The sequence below is a fragment of the Pezoporus wallicus genome, unplaced genomic scaffold (assembly GCF_028554395.1).
Source record: "Pezoporus wallicus isolate ANWC-B61680 ecotype Strahan unplaced genomic scaffold, APGP_CSIRO_Pwel_v1 contig_6899, whole genome shotgun sequence".
Lineage (NCBI taxonomy): Eukaryota > Metazoa > Chordata > Aves > Psittaciformes > Psittacidae > Pezoporus > Pezoporus wallicus.
In genome coordinates this window covers 1,671,089-1,686,023 of record NW_026638613.1, presented here as the reverse complement: position 1 = coordinate 1,686,023, position 14,935 = coordinate 1,671,089, and the positions used below count along the sequence as shown (strand labels likewise).

The 14,935-nt window shown below is 38.3% G+C and overlaps 1 protein-coding gene across 8 annotated transcripts in view; it reads left to right on the top strand.

The window, feature by feature from the left end:
- The window catches only part of NLGN1 (neuroligin 1), a 475,678-nt gene that overhangs the window by 130,533 nt on the left and 330,210 nt on the right, over nucleotides 1-14,935 (top strand). For 4 of the 8 annotated variants that reach the window (XM_057411582.1, XM_057411581.1, XM_057411583.1 and 1 more), the window contains exons 2-3: nucleotides 11,323-12,128; nucleotides 12,573-12,632. In XM_057411582.1, the coding sequence (XP_057267565.1) occupies nucleotides 11,636-12,128; nucleotides 12,573-12,632 (553 nt within the window). In that variant the 5' untranslated portion in view covers nucleotides 11,323-11,635. The remainder of the gene's footprint in view (nucleotides 1-11,322; nucleotides 12,129-12,572; nucleotides 12,633-14,935) is intronic. The other 4 variants (XM_057411587.1, XM_057411585.1, XM_057411584.1 and 1 more) reach the window with 1 other exon arrangement.

The window sequence follows — 14,935 nt, the reverse complement described above, 5'->3', positions numbered from 1 at the left end:
ATACTTTGATGCTCTCGGCTTGAGGGGCGAGCCCGGGTCGGGCTGGGCTGGAGGGGCGGCCGCGCCAGGCTCGGCACCCCCGGCTCCAGGCAGGGCGGCTGCGGGGCCGAGCCGGGGGCTTTGTCGGTTTACGAGCCGTGTGTGCGTGTGCAGGGAGACGGCATTTAGCTGCTGCAGCGGGGCTGGGGTGCAGGGCTGCGGTGGCGAGCGGTGCCCCGGGGGAGCTGTGCGGAGGCAGGAGCCGTGGCGGGGCGGGGGGGTGTTTGCAGGGAGATTTACACACACGCACCCGCCCGCACCCCGCCCGCACCGGCCCAGCCCGCACCTGCCGCAGGCGCGGCCCGCCCGCCAGCTCCTGCCCCCGCCGCCGCCCGAGAGAGCGAACTTTTCCTGCGGCCCTCCCCCCGCCCCGGGAAGCGTCGCCTCGGCCCGGGTCCCGCTGCCGAGCCCCCGCGCAGCGCCGGTCCCCTCCCCGGCTGCCGGGCCTGACGGGGATCGATTTATTTATTAATATATGTTTCTTCTCCAGAGATGTTCTCCTTGGGTGCTAACTACCGGGCTTTCTCCCCCCCCCCCGCTTCCTTCCTTTCCCCGTTCCAATTCCTGACGATCGCACTAGAGCCTCAGCTCTACTCGCTGAAGGAAAATCAATTTTCAACAGGTTTAATTAAAATTAATCAGCCAAATTACTTAATATTAATTGACTTATAATTAAAGCCAGAAAGTTACCTTGGAATCAGGAGAAAGGATATAATCTCGAATCATTTTAAGGATGCATATGGTTTCCGAGCAATTACATTAAAATAATTGTTTAAATAAAACAAAACAGAGCTTGATTAAAGTGGTGTGTTTTGGCTGGTGTAGGTGACACAATCTGGACGAGCTGTTTTCTTCTGTAAATTTGCTGACCTTTTTAAAGGAACATCATTTTAGTTTGACACTGGTTTTGATTTCTGGAAGGCCAGTTTGTTCTAGCTCTAACAACTATGGTATTAAAAATCCACTAGTATAAAATTGCAATATATCCCATAGAGGCTATAAATATCAGAGTGAATGTTTTTTAGCATGTTTGGATGTTCTGTGAATTTGAAATGAAGTAGATTTTTTTTTTTTTTTTTCCCTGCATAAGTGTAAGAAATTGTTTAGGAAATATTTTCTCCGGTGCTGCCATCCACTGTGGCAGTATTTGCATTTATTCGGAGCCTTAGTGGGACCAGACCATGCTGATAAATTCACAGAGATAATTTGTATCTGAAACCATGTTTTTGTGACGATGCTTAAAATAACTTCCTCGTGCTCCCTTAAGACCCAGGTTGTTTTTTCAGGTTGCTTGGTTTTTACAGTAACAGCATTTTTAATGCATTGACAGACTACTGTTACTGGTGAAAGAGCAACACTGTGCTCTGGGACCTTTTTTCCTGCTTTTTTTACTGGGCTGGCTTAATTGAAGCAAGGGGTACTTACGAAATCGCATATAGTTTATTACAGGCACCTGACAAGTGAAAGACCCATGCATGATACAAATGGACATTTAAAAATAAAGCCCATTATTCAGCGCCCTGATTTTCAAAGATACTGATTCCCATTGACTGCACTGAGACTTGTGCGAGCTCAACAGCTGTAACACGCAGCCCACTTTCGCATCTTTGAAATTAGATTTGCAGATTCAGAGCCAAAAGCTAAATAGCCATGTTTGGAAATACTGGTTGGGCAGGTTTTTATATCTTCTTTCTTTTTCTCTTTTCCTCCCATTTTATTTCTGGTGCAGGATGCAGGGATAAAGACGAGTGCTTTTTAGTTACTTTTGATAGATGACACTGGTTTTCTTTGACTAAAGCTACAGACTGCAGCAATGTTCCAAAGGCAGTTTTGCAGTGAATGGTTAGGGGGTCCTTATATACATATTAAGAGACCCTGTTTATTCTGTATATTTCATGTGAATCATATGCAGACCACAGGAAGAAAAATGAGACTGAGGATAATCATACTAAGTGTGCTGGGAAGCAGGATTTGGCTGCACACCTCTGTTTTGTGATTAATGAAAGCCATCAGAGAGTGTTCAAGCTGCTTAAAGCAGTAAGTTGTAGAAGCAAGGAGAAGAGCTGTCGTCCTGATACCACTTTGGTTATCTTACCCCTTTTCTGTGGCAGGGTAAGAAGATAACACCATAGCTGTCGATACTTAACAAAGTGGGTTTGCTCTGCATTATTTGGCTGGAGGTGGAGCAGTCTGCTTCGGAGGGTTATTTAAAGACTGGGACAGAGCTGTAGGCAGATAAATTGATTTGCAAGTGAATGGAGGCTGTGAACATGGTAATGGTGGTAGTTTTATTTTTTTATCAGTTTGCATATTTAATATCCACTGGCATACACAGAAGCATAAACCACTCTAATTGTTCAAATGGTGTCTGGGGAAAAAAGAAGAAAGCAGAGGCTTAAATAGGGTCTCAGTTCATAATGGATTGGTTTGCCTTTCTTTATTAAAAGCAAATATACATTCCTTTCTAATAGAGATGTGAAGCTGTATTACAGATCCTTGGCTAGCTTTGAATTATTTGTTTGATGTCATATTTATTATGTTTTTTTAATCACATGAAAAAGAAACTAGTTAAAAATTAAATAGTGAAAAAGAAGGGCAAAAAAAAAGAGACATTCTTTGAAAGCAAGTAATGAAAAGGCAACATTTTGCCAGAGAATCAGTAGAAACCCTTGTGGGTTTCTTTTAATAAAGGATGGGCAGTAGTCAGTCTGATCCAGTAAACAATATAATTTCTGATTAGTCCCAGATATCTGCGTATGGTTAAGTGTAACAACTAATGATAAAAAATAGATCCTGACCAATGAATAAAAGCTGTTATAAAAAGCATATTTCCATTACTGTAGCCCTGCTTCTGAGCTCTGCATTATGAGGGAATGTGTGTATTCAGAAGGGGATGCCTGCCTGCTACCTGGGCGTTGCAGAAGAGTTTGTGTAGGAGGGAGGGAGGAACTTAGAGGATACAAAAAAAAAAAAAGAAAAGAAGCTGATAGGAAACTTCATCATGTATCACATGTTGAAAGCACTTGCTGTAGTTTTAATGATAAATGATGACATTACGTTCCCCTGAATGACTACTGAATGATCACAATTACAAGGGGAAATCATGTTGACTTCCTGGGGACTCAGCTTCACGTTTCCATCTGCCTCTGAAGACCCTACATGTTTTCCAGCAGACTTTGTTTTCATAACTCTTAATTGCTCATTAATGATGTTCTGTGTATTATCCAGGGATAAAAAGTGACTAGTTGGATACTTAGTACTATAATGTCCTGGGTTCAGCAGGTAGGTTTAAACCACGACATATGTTCAAGTTTTTCTGTGCACCCACTCTACCATGCCACTTTTCACTAAAAAGGTGGTATAAAGGGCCACCATCTGCCTGAATCCATGGGCCACGGTGTCTACTGTAGATACCCTTATGGTGGTAATCAAGCCATGTAAAGGTCTGGGCTGCATACGTCAGGGTAAAATGATTTTTCCACTGCTGTGGGCAAATAAAAGATGAGGCCATTGAAAGAAAAGCAATTGGAGTTCTCTTTTCCCCATTTGCTGAATTTTTCTGTTCTCATATTTTCTGCATAATCCGTTGTAGAGCCGCCTTTGGGTAGTGTGTTACTTTCCACTGATGCTTGGCTAGGTCTTTTGTGCCATATTAAGGGGGAATGTAGTGCTTGGAAATTAGCAATGTGGCTGTAAAATCATAAAATTGATCAAGGGTGCTTTACAAATATTGTGTTTCAAGCGACTTGTATTCCTTTAACCAAGCAGAGAACTTAAATGGCAATTTAAAAAATACGTTTTCTGAATCTCCTCAATCAAATCCTGCATAGAGATGCTATTAGTCCACTCGTTGAACTGTTTCTGGGAATTTAATGAAGGGAATACATTTATGTTGTACTTTTTGTTTTTATTTAATTCTATCTTGTCTGAAGCTTTTAAGTTCAATGCCTGAACTTAAAATTACTCTTTAACTTCTGCCTTCCAAACCCCATCCCCCAGTTTCCAAAAAAAGTACTTGAAAGCAGTAAAGTGTTATGTAGGCACATGGAGTTAGAAATACTCATGAGGAGAAAATGACAGATTATTTAGGAGAAACCTTACTACATAGAGATACTGAATATTTTGACATCTTTAAGCCTGTGTAATATAGGCATTGTGGGATGGAGCTTTTGTTTCTTCAACTGGTTTCACAAAGATGTCTTATTTCTGTGGAGGCTTGTGCCCTGAAATAGTTGAAATGAGAACCCTGCTGCTGGTTAGGACACATTTCTCTCACTGGAGGCATGGTCAGCATGACCAGGACATGACCACAGGGAGATCTGAGACTAGTTGCTGTAGCTTAAATGAGTGTCTTACTCGCAGATAGTGGTAGAAAATGAAAACAGGACAAGGAGCTGAATAACAGGAGCTACGCATGAAGTCAGATGGAAAGAGTAAATCTTTGTAGACATTTAATGGTGTTATATTCTAAACTTTAGGGAAATTTTATTTGAATTTTTTTTCACAACAGTAAATATAGTCTGTGCTATATCCTATTTCTGTTTCATGTGAGAGAAAAATTCCGCGTCTATGGCAAAACACTTTACTGCTACCATTACTGCAGACTTTATAGATCAGAGATGTGTCAGCATGTTAGCTTTAGCTGTAATGCTTTTTTTTGTGTGAAACCTTATGGACCTTGCAGCCACTTTCTCATACTGACACTCATAAAATGTTCAAGTTCTCATATTTATTATTTAATTTGCTTCTTATATAAAGCAACAGAGCTTTTTGATACATGAATATGAAGCCAAAAATGACAGGCAGGCATGAATGGGACTAATGACTTTTAATAATGCACATATTGGAAACTGCTAAAGGAAGTTTAATTAAGAAAAACAAGTTAAGCATGAAATTCATTTTGGAACAAACGCAAGCAAAGTCACAGATACACAGAATACTACATCACAGGAAGGGGGACTCTCAAGTTGATAGATTCCTATAATGCCAATACTGTGCTTGAAATGTAGTGTGCACTCTACAATTCCGGAAAGCATGGTAACACTACTGAAGAGCACTTCGGAAGCTGAGTTAAGAGATTTGGGTTTGTGATTGATGGATTATATTTATACCTCTGTGGATTTTATGATGCGTTGGAATTTGATCTCAATTAGCCTGGAATTTTGACCAGAATCTGTTCAGGTAAAGCATTTGCTCTTTTTTGTGCCACAAGGAAGTTTGTTGAGCGGGTTGTTTTGTTTTGTTTGTTTTTTTAATTCATCTTATTGAAGAGCTAGTTATTGATCTGACTCTACAACAAGGATTTTGTATTATTTGGAACTGTTATTCTATGGTATGCAGATAGAAAAATGATGCATAGACAAGTCTGAGTTCCTTCAAACATCTTCGCTTTCAGAGTTCTCTCTCAAGGAATTGTAATAACTGTTTTTATAGCTTTTTTAATCTTCCAATTTTTTATCTTAAATGCCTCAGAAATAGGAAAATAGAAAAGTGGTATCTTTCTTATGAATCTGATATGAAAGCTTGCCTTAGGTGATGGACTAGCACTACAGATAGTATTATTGTTGATATTATAATTGTATTAAAGGTAGCAAACAAAATCCAGTTTACTTTTCTCATGTGCTTAACCCCGGTGAACCAAGGGTCAGCCACAAACGTATCAGGTAATAAACTTTATTACTAATTCTGTAGACACAATAAAAAACCACTTAGTTTTAGGGGCCTCTAGGATAGGTTCTAGTACACTCTTTTAGAGTGATCAGATGAGAAGCATGGTTTACAAAGTGTTAATCAAAGCAAGTTAAATCCACTTGGCCTTATGATATACAACATACAGATTTCTATACTGAAGATCTCAGATGAGAAACATCTGGGATATTTTTTATCTGGTATGACTTCTGATTAACGTGAGTTCAGTTGAATTTCTATAGTAGGTCAAAAAATCTTCATGTCCTCAAGCACACTACTGCCATCAACAGAATAGCCATTTGATCATTTAGCTGTATAGTTAGGAGGACTCAAAAGTGAGTATAATGCGCGGTCCGTTTAAGAGTTAACTGTAAGCTGCTAAAAGGAATAAAGGTTCACTTCAGTGCCCATTATATTCCAAGCCAGTGCATCTGTCATTTTTAATTTAAATCTGTATTACTTAGCTGTCTAAAACTTTACACATAAGCGACAGAGTTACCCATTCTTTCTGTTATGGGTAAAATCACCATTTCGTTACCTACTTACTGTGCAAAATGTCAGAAAGCTGTAGTCCACATTAAAAAATTGCAGCCAACTTCTGGTAATATAAACAATTACTTCAGCTAAGAAATAGAATTATTTTAAGAAAATGATTTATTGATGTGAGTAAATGGAAGATAATAAAACTTAAGTGACCCTTTTCTCATAGGTTTGTCTATTTAAAAATAATAGAAAATTATGATCAGAAGTCTATTTTGACAGACTAAGTTGCAGAAATTATTTAAAGGATCTTTTGATCATGAAAATACTAATTAATAATGAGTTAGCATTAGTGAATATTTCCACTAATGGGAAAGAACAAAAATATAGTGAAGCTGAAAAATATATGACATTTTAAATGAGTTTTACAACATCTACTTAGTTTAATTCAGCTTTTCACTAATGTGTGCTACACTGTGTTGAATACTGTAGTAAATATTTTTACTAATTTGGTTGTAAGGTTTTATGTACAAAACATCGTATTCAATAGAGGTGAAAGAATGGTACTGAGGAATCAGTCTCTCTGATCTCGGAGTGATTCATCTACACGTTTTGTAGCACCTGGAAATCCTTATCCCCTGGGTTATGTGCAGCCCTGTGTAGCATAACACTTGTAATCTTACACCAGTGTGGGGTGGGATTGTGACCCACCAGAATAATGCCATATTCACACCTTTGCTGGCGATCTCAGCAAACGTTGTGCATCTCAGTAGGGTTTAATTTGTTTTCAAGCTGCTTTCTGGAGCTTCCAGACTTGGAGTTGCTTTCAGGAGGAGGTGCTGGCATGTAGGAGCTAACCAAACCCCCGCAGAACCATACCCTTCTTAGGTGTATGTATTCAGGACTGCAGCCTCCTCTATTATAATTTCACACACCTGTTATTTTTTTAATGTATGTAGTTAATTTTTTTTTTAACTAAGTACATGTAAATCCCTTCCCTTCACCAAGTATTTATGGAAATACTCTTTAAAAGTCTTTACTACTACATAGGGAAAAAATATGCTGTGTTTGACACAATGCTTCCTTTTGCTAACTTGGGAATGCCAACTTGAAATGTGAATGAAGAGATGGGAAATTCTGTGATGCATCTGAAGGATTTATCTGACTATGTCTACAATTGGTGTGTCACACCAATGTAGTGTTCACCCTGGGTCAGAGTCTTTCCTTTAATGGCTTCTATTCCACTGGCCACATTCCTGTTTGTCATTGTAGCATATTTCAGAGCATGGATTTCTCTTCAGAGACATGAAACAACTTTGGGCTCTTAGTTCTAAGTAGAGACTGTTGTAAGTAAAAATGGGTGCAAATGTCATTGGTTCTGCAAATAGCATTTGTGTTTTGAAATGAAGCAGCATTGTGTGCAGTTCAAAACTCTTACAGTTGCTTTCTATGAATATTTGTGCAATTGGGATTTACTAGCAAAACTGAGGTGGAAAGGAATTTTTAAGCATGAATATCAAATTACTGGGTACATCTTCAGCTAAAAAGAAAACAGCCGGTGGTATGGAGATACCATAAGAATGCCTTTACACGTGCTGAAGCTGGCATATGGCTGTAAGCCTTGGGTGCCACCAAAGGTTTTTATTAGTCCATTGGAACTATTGACAGGTGGTGCAGTTCAAGGCATCCCTTAAGATTTGATGCTCTTTGCATGAGTAACAAAGAGAAGTTTAGCTGTTGCAGTTTGCAGCAGATGTAAACTGTTGTGGGATACCCTGTGTCATTGGAAATGCAAAGATACACTGAACTTACCTTGGATTGCTTGCTCCTCAGCATACTAAATGCCTCTCTAAAGTATTTCAAAATCTGAGCTATAAAGTAATTTAAATTCAGAAAGGAAGATAATAAAATAATAGATGATAGAAAAAAAAACCTTTATATTGTGTAGACTGTTCCAATGACCATGAAAGACTTTATCAAATACTTTTTACACTAAAATTCATTTGTGTTAGCACAGGGACCAGTTGTGATCTTCACATCTAGATGACAGTAAAATCTGAAGATTTTTCTCCTCCTCCTGAGATCCACAAGAAGCTTACCCCAAATTGATTGTCAGTACTCCTTATTCTGCTGCTCATCTCCCTCATCATTCCTGTTCTCATTTATTACTTCTCTTTCTACTGATTCCTGTTCAGTCAAGTCCAGATACCAAGGGATAGTCCTATGTAGATAACTTGGTGGAGGACTAAAAAAATTTTGTCCGACATTGACCCTCAACAATTAAGACATCCCCCCAGGCTCATTTCCTTCTTGGCTTTCCGTCTAATGCTCGAAAAAAAAATTTGGTATAAAAGTCTTAAAAGATTTGAGTAATCTCAGCCTCTTTCTTTCTGTGAATTTATGTTTTTAATGTTGTAGCTTCAGGGCATCCAGTGACAGGCTTGAATGCTTGACCTCTCAGTCTCAAAAATAAACAGTTACTTAGCCATTTAGAAAGAAAGGCTTGTGAAGGAAAACAAAAAAAAAAAATCCCAAATTTAAGTTACAAATACAGTGCAAATCTGTTGATTCCAATTCTGCAAGTGCTTTTGAATTTACTGCCCTGTATAGCTTATAAGTTTGTTCACTGACACCAGCTACTACCCAATAGTTAATCAAAAATAGCCAAACACAGTATTGCATTATATTCTTACCTTTTTAGGCTCCTGTCTCTGTCTTACAGTAAAACCTCGTTTATTGGAGGCAAACCAGAACTTCAGGTCACAGCAGAACTGTTCAGCTGCAATGGCAAAACAGCTGACGGACAAGCTTAAAACTATAGCCCAGGCCTAGGGTTTCCGTTGAATTTGCCATTTAGCTATCAAGTGTATAAAAAAGTTGTCTTAGATCTGAAAACAGGTCTTAGACTCTTAAAGTGCTAAATGACTTATTAGTAGCAATTTGGTAATTTTCCATGTTGATCTAACTCATCAGCTTGAAATGAAGGGTGCTGTTTGGCACAGCTATGTTGAATTTGGTTTGTCCTCAGGCCTCCGTAGACCATGTAAATTAGCTGGAGGGTTACTGAGGTTAAGTTCCTGCTATTTACAAGTTTAAATTTGAGAAAGAAGAGAGATTACATTTTTCCACTTGAGACAGGAAAAAAACGAAAAGCTAGGATTTGAAGACCTAGTGGAAAAGGTTTAAATCTGTGGAGGTTTTTGAATGCCACTAGGTAAAAAGCTTCCATCTTTCCATAACCTACTGTACATCAACCCAGAAGAGCAAAGTCATACTTGCTGCTTTCTATTCTGGCACTTGCCTATGTATTTCTCAAGTAATATCCAGCTACCTTCAAAATTTGAAATGCGACAAAGCAGCAGTCTTCCAAGAGGCAACTGTCTTCATGCCATTCTGTGTAAGTTTATTAAACTGAAGGCTAACATGTACATCAAGTCTGGGGAATTATTTTCTGCAGCTAAATTGGTGTGTTTCCAGCAAACACTGAAAATTTGAAACTGGAGAATAGAGGATACAAGTCTGTTTGTTAATGCAGTTTCACAGTGAAGTTGTTAGAATTAGTAGAGAAAGAAAGGGAGAGAGAAAATTATAGAAAAGCTTCATCTATCTCCTTATTGCCTCCTGAGATAGATTGTTCAGAGCTAAAGGAACACTAGACATGAACCAAATCTCCTGCTGTCCTATATAGCTTTTACAATCTCCTTTTTAATAACCCAAACTGCAGGGTAGTCTGACTATTACACAAGCCGTTCTTTTGAATTCTCTCTACAGTGTGTATAGACATGATAAAAAAACAATCCTCATTAAAGCTGCCAATGCTGTTTCAAAAGTCAGTGGTTTAGAATGTTCCCTATACAAAGCAAAACGCATTTCTTGTGCATTACACACTGCTTAATAGGGAGTGTAAGATTACACTGGTATGTTGTGTATATTGTAAGTCGTGGTGGAAATGAGTTTAACATGAATATGGAAGTTAAAACGATATGCCCTGAGCAATTTTCAGAAGTGCTGGAACACATCTTTGTGTGACAACCTCTGAGCTGAAGTAGTTGAAAATAAGATCTGGAATTTGAGATTATGCAGTCTGTGATCCTAACTGATTGTTTTTCTAGGATATTGTTCAGTCAGCATGCAAGCGTATGAAAGATAAGATTTCGCCTGTCCTGTGGGAACGTTTATTGTTTCTGTTATAAATTGAGGATGGTAGGGATTTGGTGCATTCATCATGTGTTTTCATTTTTCACTTAAGTCAGTAGTTTATAAGGAATGCAGGATTGGTCTGAAGAAAAAATTCTGATGTTCAGCTCCACCCCTAAACTGTCTGTTATATCCTTTTCCAGATCAGTTTTGAAAAAAGACCACTGAGGTCCAGTTATGTGCAAATGCAGAGTTTGCCCTTCCCTTTAGTGGTAGCACATTTTGGTCCTTCGTTAATGTGAACATTTCACTCTTGTAGGTGTTTTTCATCAGCTATCAGAAACTTGTGAAATTAGAAAACCATATAAAGTATGGTAATTCAGGTTATCATGAAAAAGCACAGTAATTAGTGTTATCCGTACAAATATATTCCAGTTGCCTCAATGTTTTAATAAGAAGTCGTATTTTAAAATGAACAACAAAAAGTTTATATGTATTATAATCTGCTTTTAATGAAATAAAATGCATTTGAGTCTTTAGTATGCCTGTCTAACTTAATTTCATTATCTTCTGATTTAAAAAATAATTACTTTCATTTTGAAAATCAACTTGTGCAAACAAGGTGAAAATTGATTCTGAACTGATTAAGTTAAATAAAACATTAACATAAACACTTATGTAATGTAGCCTGGGAGCAAATTACTTAATTTTTAAAAAGGTGAATTTTAAAAATGTATTTTCTGTGAGTTCTGTTTCTTCTGAAAAATCTCTATAAATTCAGCAGGTGACATTATAGATAAACCAGTAGTGAGTGTTTCACCCGCCATTTCATGGACTCATAAACTACTGCAATTTTACTTACATGACTCTAGCAACTATTAATGTATGTAATCTATGTAAATAACTTGTGAAGCATCTAGTTATCACTCTGCTCATATTAGCTCTTTCATACTAATGATTTATTTTCATTTTCTCCAGGATATAGACCTGCGGCTAACTGGATTTGATTTATAAGAGGGGATTCTGCAGTAAATGGCTGCTTTCTTCATATCGCTGCTATGGAAAACAGAATTGTCAATAGGATGTAGTCTGATAAATAGTGCTGAGTGAAGATGCAGCTTCAGTAAGTGTGAAATCAATGGAAGATACTTACTGCATGAAAAGCCTTTTGAGATTTTTCTGACAGGCTCCTATTTAGGAAACTTGATCTGTTTCCTTCGGTTGCCCTGTTTTTACACCAGTGGATACAAATCAAATTGCTTCACTGTAGTTACACAACTAATGAGGGACCATGGCCTTTCCAAGATCCATGTGGCTGAACTGTGTATGGAGAGCAATGATAGTCCGCCTGTTACACATGGGATTGAATGCCACTTTTGCTTCTTGTATACTTGGATTTTTGCTTCACACTGCAGCTGTGTCCTCCCAAAAATTGGATGATACCAACCCAGTGGTGACCACCAACTTTGGCAAGATAAGAGGGATTAAGAAGGAACTTAATAATGAAATTTTGGGGCCAGTTATTCAGTTTCTTGGGGTTCCGTATGCTGCCCCTCCAACAGGGGAGCGCCGCTTTCAACCTCCTGAGCCTCCGTCTCCCTGGGCAAATATCAGAAATACCACTCAGTATGCTCCAGTGTGCCCCCAGAACATTATAGAAGGCAGGTTGCCTGAAGTCATGCTTCCCGTGTGGTTTACTAATAATTTGGATGTAGTTTCCACCTATGTACAAGATCAGAATGAAGACTGCCTCTATTTAAATATCTATGTCCCAACCGAGGATGGTGAGTTAACAGCAGGCGAAACAGGGAGATCTTTTTATTTTCCTGTTCTACGTTCTAACAATATTAATTCATGTGTACTAGTAGCATGCATGGCTTTCTTTGTTTGCATGCCAGCATATTACATGTATGCATGTTGCTTTTCTGTGTGTGTATCTGTCCCTGGTTTTTGGTTTGGTTTTGGTTTTCTTTCTGTCTACACTCATTGTTTTTCTCCCACAGCACGTGTATTTTTAGGTCAAAGTTGATGCCTAATTCTCATTGCCACCCACTGACTTCTGGGAAGATGCATCAACATCTTATCCATTGCATGTGCAGGCACAACCAGTTGAGAGTCTTCCGCACCTAATAAAACAGGTCATATTTAAGTTAGATAGTGGTGTTGCATGCTCCTACTGTCTGTGATGGAGCTCCATGTTATTTTCTAGTCTTCTATTCATTTTTCAGTCAAAAGAATATCCAAGGAATGTGCCAGAAAACCCGGCAAGAAAATTTGTAGAAAAGGAGGTATGTATAAAGTGAACACAAAAAATACGGGGGAAAGATCAAGACCTTGCAAAGGAAGAATGAATAATACAGCTGAAAGAGGCTGATTTGCTTATGCTGTGAAGTGAACTGTTAGGGACTGTCTTGTCCTAATGAAGCCAGAAAGGTATTTAAGGAGAGGACCATGTAAAGCAGATGAGAAGATAACATTCGTAAAGCCTGAACTCAGTTGCACCTGATCATCTCTCTCACTATCTCATGCTGACCTTATTGGCAGCTTCTCTGTCTTGGCCTCATGGTTTGGAGGAGTGTTTGTCACTCATACATAAATACAGTATGTCGTATATGCGTGCATAGGAGGTAGCTCGTAATGACTGGGGCCTAATACTATTGCCATTGAAGTTGCTGGCATGGCTCCACAGTGGTATATTCCAGTGGTATAGCACGGTGGCTGTGATATATTATAGCAAAGCAGAACTGAAAGTCTGCATCAACTTACTCCATGATACACCGTTTTTTCTTGGAACATTGTTAACTTTCCTGAAATGTAGATGTGAAATACTACTTTTTTTTTCCATTTACACGTTTCTGAAAGTGAGCGTTGATTTTCTGCATTAAGTGATTACCACTCTCTTTGTAAAGCCGAAAATCTCTTAATAGGGGTGTAGGGAAATGTTAAAATATTGTGAAATGGCACTTTGGAAAAGAGGCTGCTTTTGGAAGCTTTGAAACTTGGCTTCTACCCTTTTCGTGTTAGGTAACATGGGAGAATTTGCAGATTCTCTGTGAAGATTTGCAAATTCCCGAAGCAGTTGAGACACAATATCGAAAGTATATTTTGGTACTGATTTAAAATAGGCACTTGATACTAGTTTAAAGCACTGATTTTGTACTATATTACGTGTTTGTTCTATAGCAGATTATTTCTTTTCATGATTTTTTAAAATAATATGTTATTTAATAGCTAGCCTACATTTGAATCTAGAATACTTCTGAGGGTAAACAAAGCGTAGTGTGGACATACATGGTTGCCTATTAGCTGTAATACGTATTTTCTCTACCAGTAGCTATATGTCCCTGTTATTCCAGAACAGATACATTTTAGCAAAGTGTCATAGCAGGAAATTGTTTAGAGTTAGGCCCCGTTCTACTCTGTAAACTCTGTGTTAGTTTTTTAAGGCAGTATCTTGTCATCTAAATGAAGGTGGCCTTATTTTCCAAGGTTTGTGCTCTTACATCTCTTACTGACTGGTAATTGCAGCTAGCTGTTAATTATTGCCAATTGTAGTTGCTCAGTGTATGCTTTTTTAGATGTATAAATCCACTTTCAGTGACTTAAGACAATTTGTTTTTAAAGTGCTGGGCTTTGAGGTGACTTTTACTGTTTTCTATTAGGGAAATTTTGTTCTGTGCTGTAAAAAATACAGTTGTTTATGCTGGATTCCCAAAATTGGAAACAAAGATAATCCGGGTACTGTGAGCAACGTCACTTCTTCACACATCATTCAAGTTAGAATAACTGCTGTCATTTATGTGCATTCAATTAATGTGCAGTGCTGCAGCAGTTATTATGCAGTTCATCAGGCGTGTGTAATTAGCTGAGCAACTTTCACTTCCTATCACCCAGACGCTGATTCACAAAGTCATAAATAAAGATGCAGATCTCCATCACTGTCCTAAGAAAACATCTTTTACTAGGAGAGAATATTGAAAAAACAAATTCGGAAAACCAGCAAAAATAAAGGGAGGGAGAGCCCAGGAAATGAGGAAGTCGTGTTTATTGTCCTGTGTGCCTGAAGGAGAATCAAGAGAGTATTTGAAATTCAGTAGGTACCTTTCCAGTTAAATTCACTGCACACACAGCACAATAAAAACCCCACCTTTCCCTGCTGACAAGTGCAGAGAACTCCTGAATACCTTCAGCCTGGGCAGTTGGCATAGTTGTAATAATCTCTGTTCTCCAAGTAACTCATGCTCTACTCACCTGTTTATAACCTAAGATTAGCCTTGGCTTGGATTTCCCCCATGCCCTGTAGTAAAAGGAATCATGTTGTAGAACAAAGTTGCAATAGCATCAAAGCATCTTAGCAGCAGCAGCTTAGAAATAGCATTGAGTTTGTGTGAAAAAGAAGAAAGGCCCAATATTGTTTTCTCTCGTGGGATTTTTAGTTTACAGTCATTTCATTGCATTTAGGGATGAAAATTACTGGAAAGAGAAAATATGAAAATAAGAGGCAGACCTTTACACCATCTTTTTAATTAATCAAAGATATGTAAGTTCAAAGTGATTGAACCAACAACTGTGTGCTATTTTATATATTGTT